The 15,739-nt window shown below is 43.5% G+C and overlaps 1 protein-coding gene across 1 annotated transcript; it reads left to right on the top strand.

Annotated features, from left to right (window-relative positions):
* The first annotated feature begins 772 nt into the window (after positions 1–772).
* On the top strand, positions 773–11,906 carry NICOL1 (NELL2 interacting cell ontogeny regulator 1). The gene is made up of 4 exons (XM_071555240.1): positions 773–856; positions 1,034–1,191; positions 7,600–7,688; positions 11,764–11,906. Exons 2-4 carry the CDS (start codon positions 1,059–1,061, stop codon positions 11,827–11,829), a joined length of 288 nt encoding a protein of 95 aa, XP_071411341.1. The 5' UTR covers positions 773–856; positions 1,034–1,058; the 3' UTR covers positions 11,830–11,906.
* Positions 11,907–15,739: the final 3,833 nt, after the last annotated feature.

Raw genomic sequence — 15,739 nt, 5'->3', positions numbered from 1 at the left:
TTCATTTGCATGCCTTACGACCAATGGGAAGCTTAGCTCCGCCCCTTGTTCTAGAAACTTCCCTGCTGAGCCCATAAAAGCGGGCGATTCCAATAAAGTGTGTTGCTTCTGCCACTGAGCTTCCTGGTGCCTGGGCCTCTCTTCTGGGTGAGGCGCTTCGGGGAATCGGCACAGAGGGAGCCTTCCTGGGCTTTGAGGGGCTAGAGCTAATTCACTAAGACCTGGATCACTAGAGCTGAATCACGCAGGGCTGAGCCCCTCAGAGCAGAATCCCTCACCAACACTTGGTGGAAATCAACCACCGTTAATTGTCCACAAGGCTTTTTTTTCAGTGTAGTTAAAGCCCACAGTGGATTCTTCCCCACAGTGCAGGGCACCATCAGCAGGCCCTGCAACTTTGTTTTTCCAAGAAAACTTCTGAGTTCTCATCTCATTTGAAACCTCCCAGAATGAAATCTCTTTTTAAGTGAGATCCCCAGCTAAAGCAAGGGATGGGAGCTGCATGTTTCAACACAGTCCCTTAGGGAATAAAAGCAACAAACACAAAAATTGCCCAAGACCCACTTATGTGAGTGGCAGCAGCCAGTTTTTGCCAAGGAGAGGGCATGGCCTTTGAGAAGCATATTAGATGAGGAGTTCAGCAGTGACCATCCATCACATTGTGGCCCCTTTAAATCTTCTTCTCCACTTGGCAGCAACAATTTTTCAGTGTTGCCATAGCAAATCTCCATGGCAATGACCCTAATCAGGGAAGGGGGGATGCTGAGGGTACGCATGCTCAGAGTGGCTGCTGGAGCCTCGCTTGCCCGCTACAGCCTCTCCAAGGGTCTGGCACACAGGCGAAGGGAAAGATCAGGTACTGGGCAAACTGGTCCTTGGATGCACTGCCAGCCTGTGGGGTGTCACTGCAGCGATGTGTGTGGGTGTGGGTTTGTGTGTATGTGGGGTCTGTGCTTGTCATGTCTCATCCACTGCTTTGTGAGGAGCGTGCTGGGAACAAACTGCTGATTTTCACTGTTCCTCCTTGTTCCAGACAGGGAAGAAATCCTGAATTGTTGATGAGAGCAATGGCGTTGCCATCTATGTGGAGCGCGATGCGTGTGGCAGTCCTGTCCCTGTCGGTGCTCAGCCTGCTGAGAGTGAGCCTCGTGGGGGCTGCCCAGGACTCTGGCAGTGTCATCCCTGCAGAAAGTAGGTACCTGCTGTGCACACTCCTGCCCTCCCACTGCACCCCGTCCTGCTTTCCTTCTCCACTTCATCCTCAGCAGCCACAGACACTCAGCTCCAGGGGAACTTTGTGTTTCCTCATTAGGGAGGGAGTAACAATGGGTTTGTGCCATGTCAGCAAAGCACATGAAAACAATGCTTACAGTAACAGCAAGAAAGCAAAGGATTAGTAGTTATGTAGGAAAAAAATACTAACTCCATACTATAATTTTCATTGGAACTTGTGTTAGAGTTCTTTGTTTGTAGGTCTTTTAGATCTGCTTCTTTTAGAGTTACATTTCTGGATTTGCCACAATACATATGATGTCCTTGCTAGTTTGGATAGAGTTAGAAGAAAGTTTGTGTGTATTTCTGCCGTGGCACTGCAATTTGCTTAGTTTAGTGTTTGGCTGGAACAATACTTCAACTTTCTTGTAACTACTACAGATTGACACGGGGGACATTTACCCCAACAGTGCATTTGTAAACATATGTAGATTTCTGAATCCTACAAACCTAAAATGTAAATAAAAATGACTGACTGGCTTGAGCACGCCACAGTAATGGGAGCTTCTAAATTTGGATCATATTAGCTTCCTCTATAATTTTAAGTCTCTAGTTAAACTTTATGAGCTCCAAAATTAGACAATGGTTCAAAGTTATAAGGGGTTGGAGTCAATGTTCTTAGGGTGTTTTGGTGACAGCAAGTGGGAAGTAGATACTCATTAGAAGCTTAAAATATCCTCTGGGAAAAGAAAGCAAAGGAAGATAATTGCATACAAACCAATCTCTAGTTCTTAGTCATGCTTACATTGTATCACATCTATCTTTTACATGACTCCCAAATATTTAATACAAGACCTGATTTAGTCACTGCATTTTATTCTCCATAAATTCTGTTACTACTTTTCAGATACGTATATGTGTATTTGTAATCCACAGAACTTACATGTTGAATTCTCTTCTTTTTCTGCTCTCTTCTTTTTTTTTTTTAGTTAGTGACAATTTTCAGTCTGTTCTAAACCAGACCTCATCTTTATTTTGTGTGTCTGTTTTCTAGGTATTCATTACTTTTTATAAGTTCAGTGATGAGTAGTCCATTTTATCTCCTCAAAGAGTTCTTGAAAAATAAATTGTATTTACCCTTTGTATGTTTGTGTTAGCAGAGGCAAGTCAACGCATTTGTGAAAAGGTGTATAGTTGTTCCTTGTTCTTCTTGTGTAGTGAGAACTGCCATTTTATCTGTAGAACAAAACTCTTGGTCACTTTCTGACTCAAGTCTCATAGAATCAGAGAGTTATAGAATGGTTTGGGTGGGAGGGGCTCTTTAAAGACCATCTAGTCCTATCCCTCAGCCATGGGCCAGAACATTTTCAACTAGATCCCATTCAACCCAACCTCGAATGTTTCCTGGGATGGGGCATCTACCACTCCTCTAGGCAACCTGTGCCAGTGCCTCACTGCTCTCATAGTATAAAACTTCTTCCTCATAACTAATTTAAATTAACCCTTCTTTAGTTTAAAACCATTACCCATTGTCCAATCACAAGAGGCCCTGCAAAAAAGTCCGTCCCCATCTTCCTTATAGTATCAAGGGGTTGTCTTTTTGCCACCCTCTAGGCAGGCTACAGAGTTCCTCGAACAGCCCTTGAGGAAGATTCTTTGTCTAGTCTTGCCTTACACCAGCATGTGAGAGTGAGAAATGAAGGGCAGAGTGTTTCTGGGGCCAGTGTTTCTGCAGAGACATCCTGCCCTGTCCTGAGCAATACAGGCTGTTAGCATTGTTATGAAAGCATAACAGTTTTTATTTTTGAGGCCAGGCCAGGAGGAAAACTCTCAGCTGATCATGAATTGCCAATTGTTTTGGGCTGCTGCAGAGACAGAGCTTTAAAGCAACAAGGAATGCCTGATACTCGTAGTGAGACACTGCTTGAGAGAGTGCTGCATAGCTGCTAAGTGTTCCAGGTACTTTCCTTTGCCTGTCAGGGCTCTTCCTGATAGTTAACCTGCAGAACTCTCCCCTTAGGACACTGGATGCTAAAAGCTTGCATGAGATTGCAGAACTGTTTAGTTAAATTCAAGTTAAAAAAAATCTTAGAAAGGGTTTGTTAGATTCAGCCACTTCTGGGTCAGGAGCTGCCCTAGCATATTGCAGAGACCTGGAGTTTGGGAACACATCTGTCTAGGCTTGCCCTGTTCTTATGCTCTTTCTTGAGCCCTCATTTCTGGACCTGAGTGTTGCACATATGACCAGTGCCAATGGATGTCATGGGGACATGACTGCACCAGTAACCTGCTAGGATGGACCCAGCCACACTTGTGTCCATGGCAGGAGGCCATTTGTCTATGTGGAAGACAGAGCTTATTCAGGGATGAGCTATCCCATCCAGCTCCTCTTAAAGCTCAGGAATGCTCCTATTCACAGTTAATGTAGTACAAGGGATGTAGATCATGGAACACTGGACACTGGGCCAGGCAGAGCTTTGATATGATCTAACACAGACATTTCTGGATCTTCTCCCGCTTGATGTCAGCTGCACTGGCTACTTCTCGTGAAGGAGTTGATCCTCCTGAGCACTGACCCATTTGGGGGCACTGCCTCTACTGCACATGCACACACTTTATTGCTGGCACTTAAGGCCGTACTGTCAGCCCAGGCAAACTGGTGCCTGTAAGACCCTGAATGATCCAGGGTGAGAGGCTCTAGTGCATGTTCTTGACAGGGATTTGTGATGTATGTGGACCACACTAAGTGTCCTTCTACAGGGCAGAGCAGTGTGGTTCTCGATGCTTTTTCTGTTCCCAGGTGTGGAACATTGGACTAAGATCATGCCTTTAGCAGGAATAATTCAGCATGGACCACACAATCTCTGTCCCACTTGGTGGGAGGAATGTGTCCCTCCTGCAGCACCATGAGCAGAAGAGGGACAGCAATGCTCCAGTGCAAATGTGGGAGTTGCAGGAGTCACAGGAGAGAAGCATGAGTGTGAGTCAGAATTCTTCTTAGCATTGCAGTGCGATCCTGCCCTGTGTGTGGCACCAAGATCATGCTCGGGGTGCCATCCCTTGCTCTCTGCTTGGCACACTTTCTGCCAGCCACAAAGCCAGGCACAGATTTTTATGAATAAGTCTAATTAGCAGTGTTTAATTGTGTCCTTACTTTATACATAACACTTTGAGTATGCAGAAGACTGTTGAAGTATGAAGTGGTGTTACTAATACTTGAGGGTTTTTTTCTTTAAAGTTTGCTCCAATTTTCTGAAAAAGAAATAAAAAAGAAATTTCCCCAACCTCCCATTGCATTTATAGCCAAAATCACCCACTGTGAAAGCCAAAATATGGAATTTGAAGCTAAAAACTGGTCAGTCTGTTTTCATTAGCCAAGGTGCATGAAATACAAAGAGTAAATGCCATGTGCATGTGATGAAAAATGAATTAGATTTACACAGTGCTTCCAGATCCAGTTTTTCAGCAAGAAGCAGCCAAGGAAACATATTTTAAGCTCCCCTCCTCCACTTCTCTCCAAACACACATACAGTCTTCGTGCTGACAGGACGCATTTAAAGAATTATAGCTGACTCTTGATAATTCTCATTATGTTAATCCACAAACCTGTTAAGTCTCGCTGTGAATGATAGTCTGTTCCCAGCTGTCAGCAAGGAATTAATAGCACTTTGCTGTACTTTCCTATGATGTGACTTAAGGTTTGGTTTCACGATTGCTGTAATCTGATGTAAGCCTGTGCTGCCTCTGCCCTTCTCCCTGTAACCTACCTGGCTGCCTCTCCTTGCACTATTTCTTGTCATGGCCTCAGAACTTGGACATTCAGGATTTGATCTGGAGAAAAAAAATCAGCAATCCAGCTGACTGAGGAGCTGCATTATCACTCCTGCTGTGAGCAAGTGCAACTGTGGGACCACATACCCAAGGACAGAAAGCTGGGAGGGATTGCTCCTGTTGGCAATAACACATATTTAGATTTGTTTCTGAAAACAGATGCTTAGACATATTTATGTTGGGGAAATGTCCATGGTTGCCTTGCTGAAAATATTGTGGGCATGAAGAGATGTCAAGTTTAGCTAGATAGGCCAGCTCTGAGCCCAGCTCCAAGCCCAGCTCTTCAATCTGGAAAGCAGAATGAGGCAGGGAGTGACGGAGAGCAACAAAGTTGCAAGTGGGACAAAGGTGGTATTTAGTAACTCTCTTCCACTGCAAAAATTAGAGGCAGGAAATGAAATCAGATGTCAACTTCAGAGCAGGCAAGAGTGGTATTTTGTTCACTGAATAGCTGAACTGTGGAACTCATTGCCACAGGATGCTGCAGGTGACAAAAGTTTAAGTGGATTCAGGAAGCAGCAGCGCAAATTTATGTGAGAAAGATATGGCTTGTTAGATGTAGAAACACTGGCCAGACACAGGATATCCTCCAACCTCTTGGTAGTCTAGAAGAACATTGCTAGACACTTAGTATTCTATCTTCCTTAAGTATCTGCTGCTGGCTACTGAGAGCATCTGGCTCATAAAATAGTATAAAAGCTTAGAGTCAGCCAGAGTCAGGAGTTGGCAGCTCTGCTGGTAAAAGTCTGACTCTAGCTGTAGGATTTCCAGGTAGTGGGGTATGGATCATGTTTGATTTGGGGAACTGCATTAAAGTTGCTCTGTATTAGTGCAAGGTTCTTGATGGTGAGATCAGCACTGTCCTAGTTCAGTCCCCAAGTGCTGAACAGATGGTGCTCTACAGGGCTCACCAGTGGAAGAGTTTATGGCTGCTCTCCTTCCCAGTTGCGTGTCCCCTGCTCCCAGGTACAGCTGTTCTCTTCTCTGCCAGTGGTGCTGCTTCTGTGGACTTCATGGCTCTTCTCAGAAATGCTTTCTCCCCACTACAGAAGCAGGAGGCATTAATTTATGACCTGAAGTTTGTTTTCTCTCTGTCAGGTTCTGGTTTTGAGAATACTTTAGTGGCAAGCTCTTCAGGGTATGCAGCACATCCTGGAGGTGGAGCAAGGGCAGGGTGTTTCTGAGAAGACCACAGCAAGGGGGAGCAGGTCATGATATCGAGTAAATTATGGATTTGCTGACAGCAGTCTGTGGATGCAGATTCTTTCTAAGGGCTCTGCTCCATGATCTGAAGTGAAAACAATTAAATTACTGAAATATTGAAAACAGGAGGGGGTTGAGTGTCTTTAAAATGTGCTCAAAACCATCTTGTCACTACTTCTCTCAAGCCTGAAGAGAGTCTCTTTGAGTGATGCTGTTCTTAGAGGTGGGCACTTTGCATCTCTCCACACACATGAAATTAAATCCCTAGCTTGATTCCCAGGTCTTGATGTGAGCTGCATGGACGGGAGAGGGAGGAGGATGGAGGGGAGAGAAACACCTCCTGAATAGATCAAGAGGCTTGCTGAGGATTGAGAAGTACTCTGGCTGCTCCCTTCCATCAGGTACAACTCAGAAGTCAGTGTTGGCAGCAGAGTGCCAGGCACAGATGGGGTGCTGCATTGCTGCACAGCAGGTCCCTGGCTCCAGGCAGCTGCCCAGCCATCTCAGCAGTAGTTTTGCACCCTCTTTGCTTTTGTAGAGCAGGACAAGTGGCATGTGGTCAAGAATTTTGGTACTCCCCCCCAGCATGAGGGAGATCATTGTAAAATGTCCTCTTTCCCCATTTCCGCTGCATCTTCTCCAGTATCTGCAATTTCTTCTTCTGAAAACCCACACTACATGAACTCTGTTACCGAACAATCAGAGATCAGTGCAGGGTGAATCCTGGCAGAACAGAAATGCCCACGTTCAGAAGTGGGCCATTTTAGTTGTTGTCAAGTCCCCTCCTCTTCCTCTCCTCTTCTCTGTCTTTTCCCTGCCCTGCCCCTCTGTGCACACACACACTGGCACCAGCTGCAGAGCCAGTGGGATGCTTTGCATTCCTGGCAGAGAAGAAATACAGCAGCAGGTGAAAGGAAGCAAATACAGATCTGGCACTGTCCCTTGCCAAGCTGGTCTGTACAAGCTCCTGTAAAAACAGACCTGCCTGTCTGGTTCCTGAATCACTGCAAACTGCTATTTTCAGTGTATCAGATGAGAATTAACCCATGTCTGAGTAGGGTTAAGGATTCCAGTGTTAAGGGGAGAGGCTGGGGACCGAAGCAGCAGGCAGACAAGTCTGGGCTGTGTTCAGAAAAGCACACACAGCAAATAACTCTTTGTGATTTTTGCTGATACTCTCACATTCACACTAGGTTAGAGGCAGCCCTGTCCAGAAGGCCTTAGGTTTGTGCACATGCAGGTGTGGGTGCCTGGTGAAATGGGGTTTCTCGTGGCATTACAATTCGCCTCTGTGCTGCTACATTCCAAATTTCATGCTATGGCAGTGATGCCTTTTCCTGTCTCCTTTTCCAGGCCGTCCCTGTGTTGATTGCCATGCTTTCGAGTTCATGCAGAGGGCGTTGCAGGATCTAAAGAAGACGGCGTATAACCTAGACACACGGGTATGTGTTTCTGTAGAAATGCTTTCACTTAGCCTTTATCTCCCAGCGGCCAGGTTTGCCTGTCTGTGTACAGCAGACAAGACATCTCTGCTGACTCACTCCCATCTCGGCAAATAGGTTTATACCAAGCACAGATTATTTTTCACAGTCTGCAGAGGTTCATTGACAATGATCTAGTCTGACTTCTTGCATAACAGGCTAAAGAATTACCTCAGACAGTCCCTGCACCAAGTGGAGAAGAAAAGAAGATGTACAAAGGAGAGAAACAAGAAACATGATTACTCTTTGCCTAGCAACACTGCATCCAAGCTGGATTGACTATTCATTGGGCAGGAGCAGAGAGCGAACAGGAGAATGAGAAGGTGGCAGGCAGGGCTGGCAGAGGAGAGGGAAGCACATGTACTCCTTGCTCATGGATCAGTACTCCATGAGAAAGGGGGAAGCATATTTGCTCAGGTATTTGACAGAGCACACAGGGCAGTCTGCCACTTCACATGCCAGTGTTGTGTTGCAGGTCTCAGTGAACAAACATGAGGGTGTGTAAAATGCCCTGGTTTTAGCAATTCATACATATGTGGGTTCATAACTATGCAAAACTTGACTGGGGTAGGACTTACCACAGTGGCTCCTGTGCTATCTGAAGTTTGCAAGAGGCAAGTCTCTCACCTCTAATAAAGTCCTTCCATGCATGTCTCCTCCCCTATCAGCTCCATGACCACAAGGCAACTTGTGGTGAGTGAAACCAGTTCACAGCCACATCTCCCAGTTCCTTTAGGAGCTCAGCCAGTGCCTTTGGGTAGGGCCATCTTTGTGTGTGGGTGAGAAGGGCTCCTTGCTCCTCTAAAATCACACTCAGCTCAAATTGTCATTCACAGCAGAGCCAACCAAAGGGATGATAATCAATTACATGTCTCAGACCTCAATACAGAAGGGCAATTATGTTGCTTTGCCTTTGGTTTCTTGTGACCTTGGGCAATCATGTTGGGCCTTACACAATAAAGTTGGAGTGACTTCAGCTTTCTTGAGCTATCAATAGCAAACTGATTAAGGCAGAGGTCTGACTGTGGGTTACATTCCAAAAGTCTCCCATGCACTAGTGTAATAATAAATAACTCTTAAGTGGTAAAGTGGCAGTAGAGGGGCTTTACCTCTAGCAGCTGTGCTGGGCTGTTCTGGTGTATAACAGGGTTCCACCTGTTTGGATTAAGTTCAGCTTAGTAGTTTTGTACCTACACATGACATGTCAAGACCAGGTGCAGTTGCAGCTGTGCTGGTTCTTACAGGGTCAACAGGCTTGACGTGGGAAGTTAATTGATTCTTTCAATTCAATAGAGGCAGCACAGTTATTTAATCCCACTTACAGAGATGTTCAGATGTATCTGTGATGTCTATTCTAGGTGGAGACTGGAGTGAGAATACAGTCCATCAGAAAGCAGTGCTGTCTTGTAAGAAGTGAGACAGAATATAAATGGAGAAGCTGATCCCAGAGCTTCTGTTTCTGTGAGGACCTGGACAGGTCTGACATGCCAAGGCACTGATTCAGCAGCTCCCAGTATTACAGAACAAGGGACATAGGAACAGTGCATCACTAAAACAAACATAACCAGTAGTTTGTAGTATCACCCACTCTTTGACAGCTGTCAGAGTTTAGTTCTACTAGTAAAAAGAGGGTATATTATTGTATACCTTTCCCAGCTTTTGGATTGAGACTTCAAAGGGCTTTCTGGAAGAGATGCTTTAGTTAAATACAGAATACTGAATGATGCAGAGTTGCTAAAGTGAAATACAGCAGCCAAGGCCCTACAGATGGCACCCTATGACCTTCCGTTCTCTGAAAGGTAGATCCTCCATATCCTTGCTTCACTGCCAGAGCTTGGCTCATGATGACCAACTATAATTTCTAGTTTTACACACAATTGACTTATTCAATAACTCCTGAGTCTTGGAAATTGTTACAAGGGCAGCTCCATACAGGACTGCTCCTGCACAACAGGGACTTCCTAAGCCAATGCCATCAAGGCTACAATTAATTTTTGTAATTGATGCTTCTTATTCACAGTCTTTCTGTTTACTACTGTGTCTCCAGAGCTGCTCTTCCTGCCTGTCCTGAGTGATGCCCAGGCAGAGTTTGTGGTAGCAGTGACAGCTTGTTGGCATTACTGTAAAATCCAATAAGCCTGTTTGATGTTAAGATGATTCTATGATTTCTTCTGAGCTCCCAACAATAAGAGCATTCACTCATCCAAGATTCCATTGTACAAACAGGGAGCAGTGTTTAATAATGCCTGCCATGGTGCTAAGCCGATAAGGGAAGGCAGACAAGGAATGTGAACAAGTTCTCTTTAATGCAAAGGTGCATGTCGAAAGTTTGAGTTGAAAAGGATAGAGGGCTGTGGAGGAGAGGGAAAGCAGTTCTGAAACAGCCTCTCCCTGCACAAGCTTGCATTCTGAGAACAAGAAATGAGTGATAGAGAGTGGGCACTGGTGACGAACAGAAGTACTTCTGGCCAGGCGGGGCAGAGCTTGGCAGAGCAGGACTCATGTTAGGAGTGCCCAGATACTCCTCTGGAAACTGTCTTTGTTAATTAGCCCTTTGCTGACTCTAATTTGTTAGGAGGTATCAGGTCAGAGGATCACTAGCAGGCTGAAAACCTTGTTGTTTCAAGAGCTTTAAGATAATTTGTTCACAAGTGGTTTTAAACCTTTAATGGATTTTTGCACTGCAGATGGGAAACCCATTCATGGTGAATTCAAGCCCACTAATTTTTTTTCCCCTCAAGGAACTCTTCAAAGTCAGTCTCAAACTGCTTAAGGGACCACAGATCACAGGGTGAAAACCACAAGATACGCTCAGGAAAAAGAGTCTCCTCAGTCAGACTTGTGCTTGCTGATGTGAGTTGCTTGTACCAACAATTTTGAGTCTCACAAGAAACTCAGCTTCTGAAGTAATGGTGCCATTTCAGAAATTCATAGAATTATAGAATGGATTGGGTTGGAAAAGACCTCCAAGATCATCAAGTCCAATCCTTGGTCCAACTCCAGTCCCTTTACCAGATCATGACACTCAGTGCCACGTCCAATCTCAGTTTAAAAACCTCCAGGGATGGTTCATCCACCACCTCTCTGGGCAGGTCATTCCAATGCCTGATTACTCTCTCTGTAAAGAATTTTTTTCTGATATCCAACTTAAATTTCCCCTGGCAGAGCTTATGCCTGTGCCCCCTTGTCCTATTGCTATTCAGTCTTTGTTTCTGAAAAAAAAGTGAGATTAGGACCCACAAAATACTTATTTAATCACAATTTAGTAAATGATACTTAAATATCTTTGAAGATCTGAAATTATTTTTTTCCCTCTGGACTCAGAGAAAAAAGGGCTTGGAGATGCTTTTTCACCAAGGCACTCCAGGAAACAACTGCAAGTAATTTTAAATTATGTATATAGAGAATGGTTTATAAGCTTTTGATGGAGTTCTGGGGGCATAGCTCCAAATGGAGTTAGTAATAAGGCAATTGTCAGTAAATTAAGTCAGGTTAAAATAGGAACCACACACTCAAGCCTGTCTGCCCTGAAAGATTATGGGTTTCAGACAACAAGGTTAGACTGACAGCTGGATTGAACTCAGAGTTACTCTAGAGAAACAGTGGTGTAACTGAGAGCCCAACTGGCTCCTCAGCACATGCTATCTGGTCCAATTAAATTACACAGTACTGAAGGCACCGTCAACAGGAAGCCATCAATCACCACAAAGGAATTAAGAGCAGTGCAGTCAAAAGTGGAATTTTTCTTGGCATTTATAAGGGACACTTTAATAATTTTGACAGCCTACTCACTAGAAGTTAACTGTGAAAATGAAAACATTCAAACTATAAAAATACTCTCCATGCATCTCAGTTCTGTATATACTTACTTTGTCCCTTTTTCTGGATGAAAACCAGCACTAATAACTATGATTTTTCACTCAGCAAAGCACCTTGGCTACAGCTGTGCAGAGGGATTAGATCTCATCAATTATATACTCTTTTAAAGTGATATACAGTTCTTTGATTTCATGGTTGGTTTTGGGTTTTTTTTCAGACGGAAACCCTCCTCCTGAGAGCGGAAAAGAGAGACCTGTGTGATTGCTTTCATGCAATGCACTGAAATGAGCACTGGGATTTGGCCAATGGACATTTATTCATTTTTAAAATGCTGTTCAATAAATTGCAGGAAGATACAGACCGTAAGTTGTGCCCCACCATAAGGAAAACCATTTTTATCCAAATAGGTATAGCTCAGTTAAATAATTTTTGCTTTCATGTGATTTATTATTACGGTATCTGATATTACATTCACTGAAATGTCAGCAGAAGAGGCAGTGCCAAAGTGTTGCTCATGGGTTTTATGCAAGGATAACATCCCCTTTTTTTGGTATTTCAAGCCAAAAATTGTCCTTGGACTCTCAGGCCAGCCCCTTGGCTGAAGTGAATTGCCATAGACCTGTGAAAATCAAATTCTATATTGTATTTATGGAAGAATAACATGAAAAAGGAGTTACTTTGCCATGATGCATAGCATCATGTAAAAACAAACATTTACAAACGGTAAGGCTTGGCTCTATATAGAAATTAATAGTTGTCACTGATTGCTAGGCAGTCCAAGGAAGGAATTTGTTCCCAATTGTATCAGTAGTCCAGTGCATGGCAAACACAGTAATCTGTCTCACAATTTTAATTTCTTCAGAGCCACACAGTAGCTGTGATCCTTTTGGAGAGATTTATTAAGTATCTAATGTGATCAGTAACATTTGTAATCACATGAATACTGCCTGGCAATTGAACTGATTATGTCTGCCAAAATCTTCTGGAGAAGTGTCTTTCATTAAGCAAATCACATGCTGGATTGAACCACTCAAACTGGCCTCTACAGAGAGTTCTGGCAGAGAGCCTACACAACGCCTGCCTGCCCAGGAGTCTCTTGCAAACTGTATTTTGGGAAATACTTAAATTCTACAGAAATACTCTGTAGCTCTTGCATGGACTCTACACTCCATTTCAGTGGGTTACAGTGCCGATGCTATTAACATTCCTGCTAGAGTCAGTGTGAGACAAGAGAGAACAAAATCATTGAAGCAGTGTAGTAGTAGGAGATGACAGGATTGCACCTTGTTACTCTTTTAAAAAGAACGGCAAATCCTTTCTCAAGGTTTTCCTTTTTTCCTTTGTTATGTGGAGGAGAGCAGGAAATAGCCCAAGTGGAAGGTTCTTGTTGACAATAATAGATTTTTCAAAGTGCTTCGCATAACATCTCCAAACTAAAGTTTGTGTATGAGCTTGAGCATAAAGAGCAAGAAACTTTTATACAAACAAGAGTATTGGAGTGGTATCAACAGGAGTTTTCAAAGTAATTTTGCTAATTGTTATTAGTATGTCTGTCTTCCCATAAATGGCTGATATTTTAATTTTTTGCTCTCGGCCTGCTTGGTGTTAGGATGGAAGCTTTCTGTATGTTTCCAAGCTGCCTCTATCCCATTTTGTCTACAACATTAGGCACAGGGAAACAGGGAACTGTGACCCACTGGCAACTTACTATTTTGTGTGCAGTCATACTCAGTGACACAAAGGAGTGTATTACCACATATTTTGCCAAAGTTGTTTGAAAGGCATGTGGTTCTCAGCTTCCTTGGACCTGCATTTCAAGTAGGAAATTTGCTTTGTCCTTTGAAGTATTCTAGCAAAACCTTTTGTAGGTCATCAGGACCTGGTTTGTGTACAAGAGAGGCAGCATGACACAGCAGCACATCTCCTCTGGTGGCATTGCACTCCTCTGTGGCACTGGTCACTCACCAGCAATGGAAGTTCTTATCATAGACCATATTTTATTGTACAAATAAAACAATAGGTTTAACACTTTTTTCACAACATACGAACTTTACTGCCACTTAGATTTGAACCAAAGTAATGCACAGCTTTTGAGTTGGCTTTTTGCAGGAGATGGAGTTCCAGCACTGAACCTGTGAATTTTCCAGCGCAGCTCACCTTTTTTTGGGGGGGCAGCATGTCTGTGGTTTGGTATTGCTATTGTGCATGTTTTATTCTGCTGGTACCCTAAAGAATCTTGCAAAATCCAGTTAACAAGCACTGGGGTCTTCTGTCTGTGTTTTTATTTAGTTGCCTTGTTCACAGTTGAGGTTTGATATACACAGCTTGTTACAATGAAAAGGTGGAATGAATGACAAGTGGATATTTTCAGACTTCCAAGGGGATCAGAGTAACACTGCAACTTTACGGTTGTGACGGCAGTGATTATTCTGTATGTACTCCTCTTTGTCTATATTACAATACAATAAAAGGGCAAGATGCATTATAATACAATATTTGGTGTGCTTTGTTACTGATTTGAAAAAATGATAGTGCTTATGCAAAAATAAAGATCTGGTCTTTAATTAGGTGGAAAATCCACAAAGAAAAATGCTATTTGCAATACAAAAATAAAGAGATCTTGTATTTGGGCCAAATTTATTTAGGTATTTTCCAAAGTATAAAATCAAACTCAGTCTTATTTGAAATTAAAAGTACTGCAATGGGTTTTTTGAGCTTTTTTAAATACCCTTGATGATTGTGATAAGATTTCTTGTAATTTCTGGATAGCATGAATTAAAAAAAGGAGCTAGATAGTTTTAATTTATTGTTGCTCATGAAGTTAATTTAAATTCAGAACCCCCTTGGGTCTCCATTTATTAGAAGAAACTGTATGTTTTGCAAAAGGATTTAATTGCAGGAGGACTTAAAACAGAAATTCTGTTTTCCTTCATAACGCTTCCAGCATTGTTTGCTGCAGAGCCAAGGCAGTTCTCATGACCTTTTGAAACCTTTTTCTTTTGGTGCAGTGCTGCTCATAGCCCTGAGCACGAGGCATTTCTACACAAGGTGGAGTGCAGGTGGTAGCCTGTAAAATGCACAGCCAAGTCCTTCCTGTAAGTTAAATGCTAATCATTATAACCATTAGCATGGTGCTATCTCTGGGTAGGCAAGATGATGGAGAAATCCTGGTAATGATTCCCACATCTCCAGAGCTTCTCACACCTGAGCCAGTGCCTTCTTTGAGTGTAATTCTGTGTGTATTCTAAGTTTGTAAAATGTTAAGCTCAGTCTCAGGACCACTCCTTGAAGACATGTCTGGATTCCATTCTGAAAAATGGGGACACAGTTTATCTTGCTTGTAATGAGGAATCCTGATAGGTAAGATCAAAGTTCAGTAATACTATTTCTAGCTGAATCTGGTAGTGAATGGACTGTGTGGAATACTCTGACAGTCCCACGGAATACCCTTTTCAGGTGGAAATCTCATACTTAAAAGCCACTTATGTCTTTGTACCCAGAACTAGTCTGTAGGTAACTCCTGGATCATCTGAGCATCCAGTATACAATTCCCCATTTTCTGAGCAATAGTTACAAAGTGTGTAGATAATTCCCGTAAGAGTGACCATGTGGTTTCTGTGCCCTCTTCTTCACCTGATCCAGGCTGGTACCCAGAGACAAAACCTCCTCCTGTAGCAGTGGGACTACTGGAGGGGGCTGATGCTGGCTGTTTGCTACCAGCAGACAGATCTCACCCTGAAGAGAAGCACATGCTGACCTGAAGGAGCATGACAGGAATTCCAGTTTAGTTCAAAGGTAACTTTAAAGCAGAAAGGGTCTGAGACTGTTGTACCTTTTTGTGAGGCAGAGAAGCATAAAGGGTATTTTCTCTTTGGAACTGGTGCAAGGCAGAAAGTTTGTCTTTGCCTCTCTTGGCAGACAGATAGAGACCCCCTTGCCTAAAACAATGTTCTGCTTAGTCCTTCCCTGGCCACAACTCAGTGAGTGAGAGAAAAGCAGAGCAAGCATGGAAGGGAAAAGAGATACCTGCCTTCTGCAGCCTGACTGAGTTCCTGGCAGATTAGCGCTCCTGACTGAGAAACCAGAGCTGCAGCCTCCTAGGGATTTATGTATTGTGTGTGGTAAGCAGTGGCTGCAATCACTCTGAGTGTGGGCAGTGCTGCACACAAAGCTGGCACAGCAGTACCGGAGAC

The sequence above is a fragment of the Pithys albifrons genome, chromosome 5, assembly GCF_047495875.1.
Source record: "Pithys albifrons albifrons isolate INPA30051 chromosome 5, PitAlb_v1, whole genome shotgun sequence".
NCBI classification, from domain to species: domain Eukaryota; kingdom Metazoa; phylum Chordata; class Aves; order Passeriformes; family Thamnophilidae; genus Pithys; species Pithys albifrons.
The sequence above is the reverse complement of the archived record's forward strand: the minus strand, read 5'-3'. Positions and strand labels throughout refer to the sequence as shown.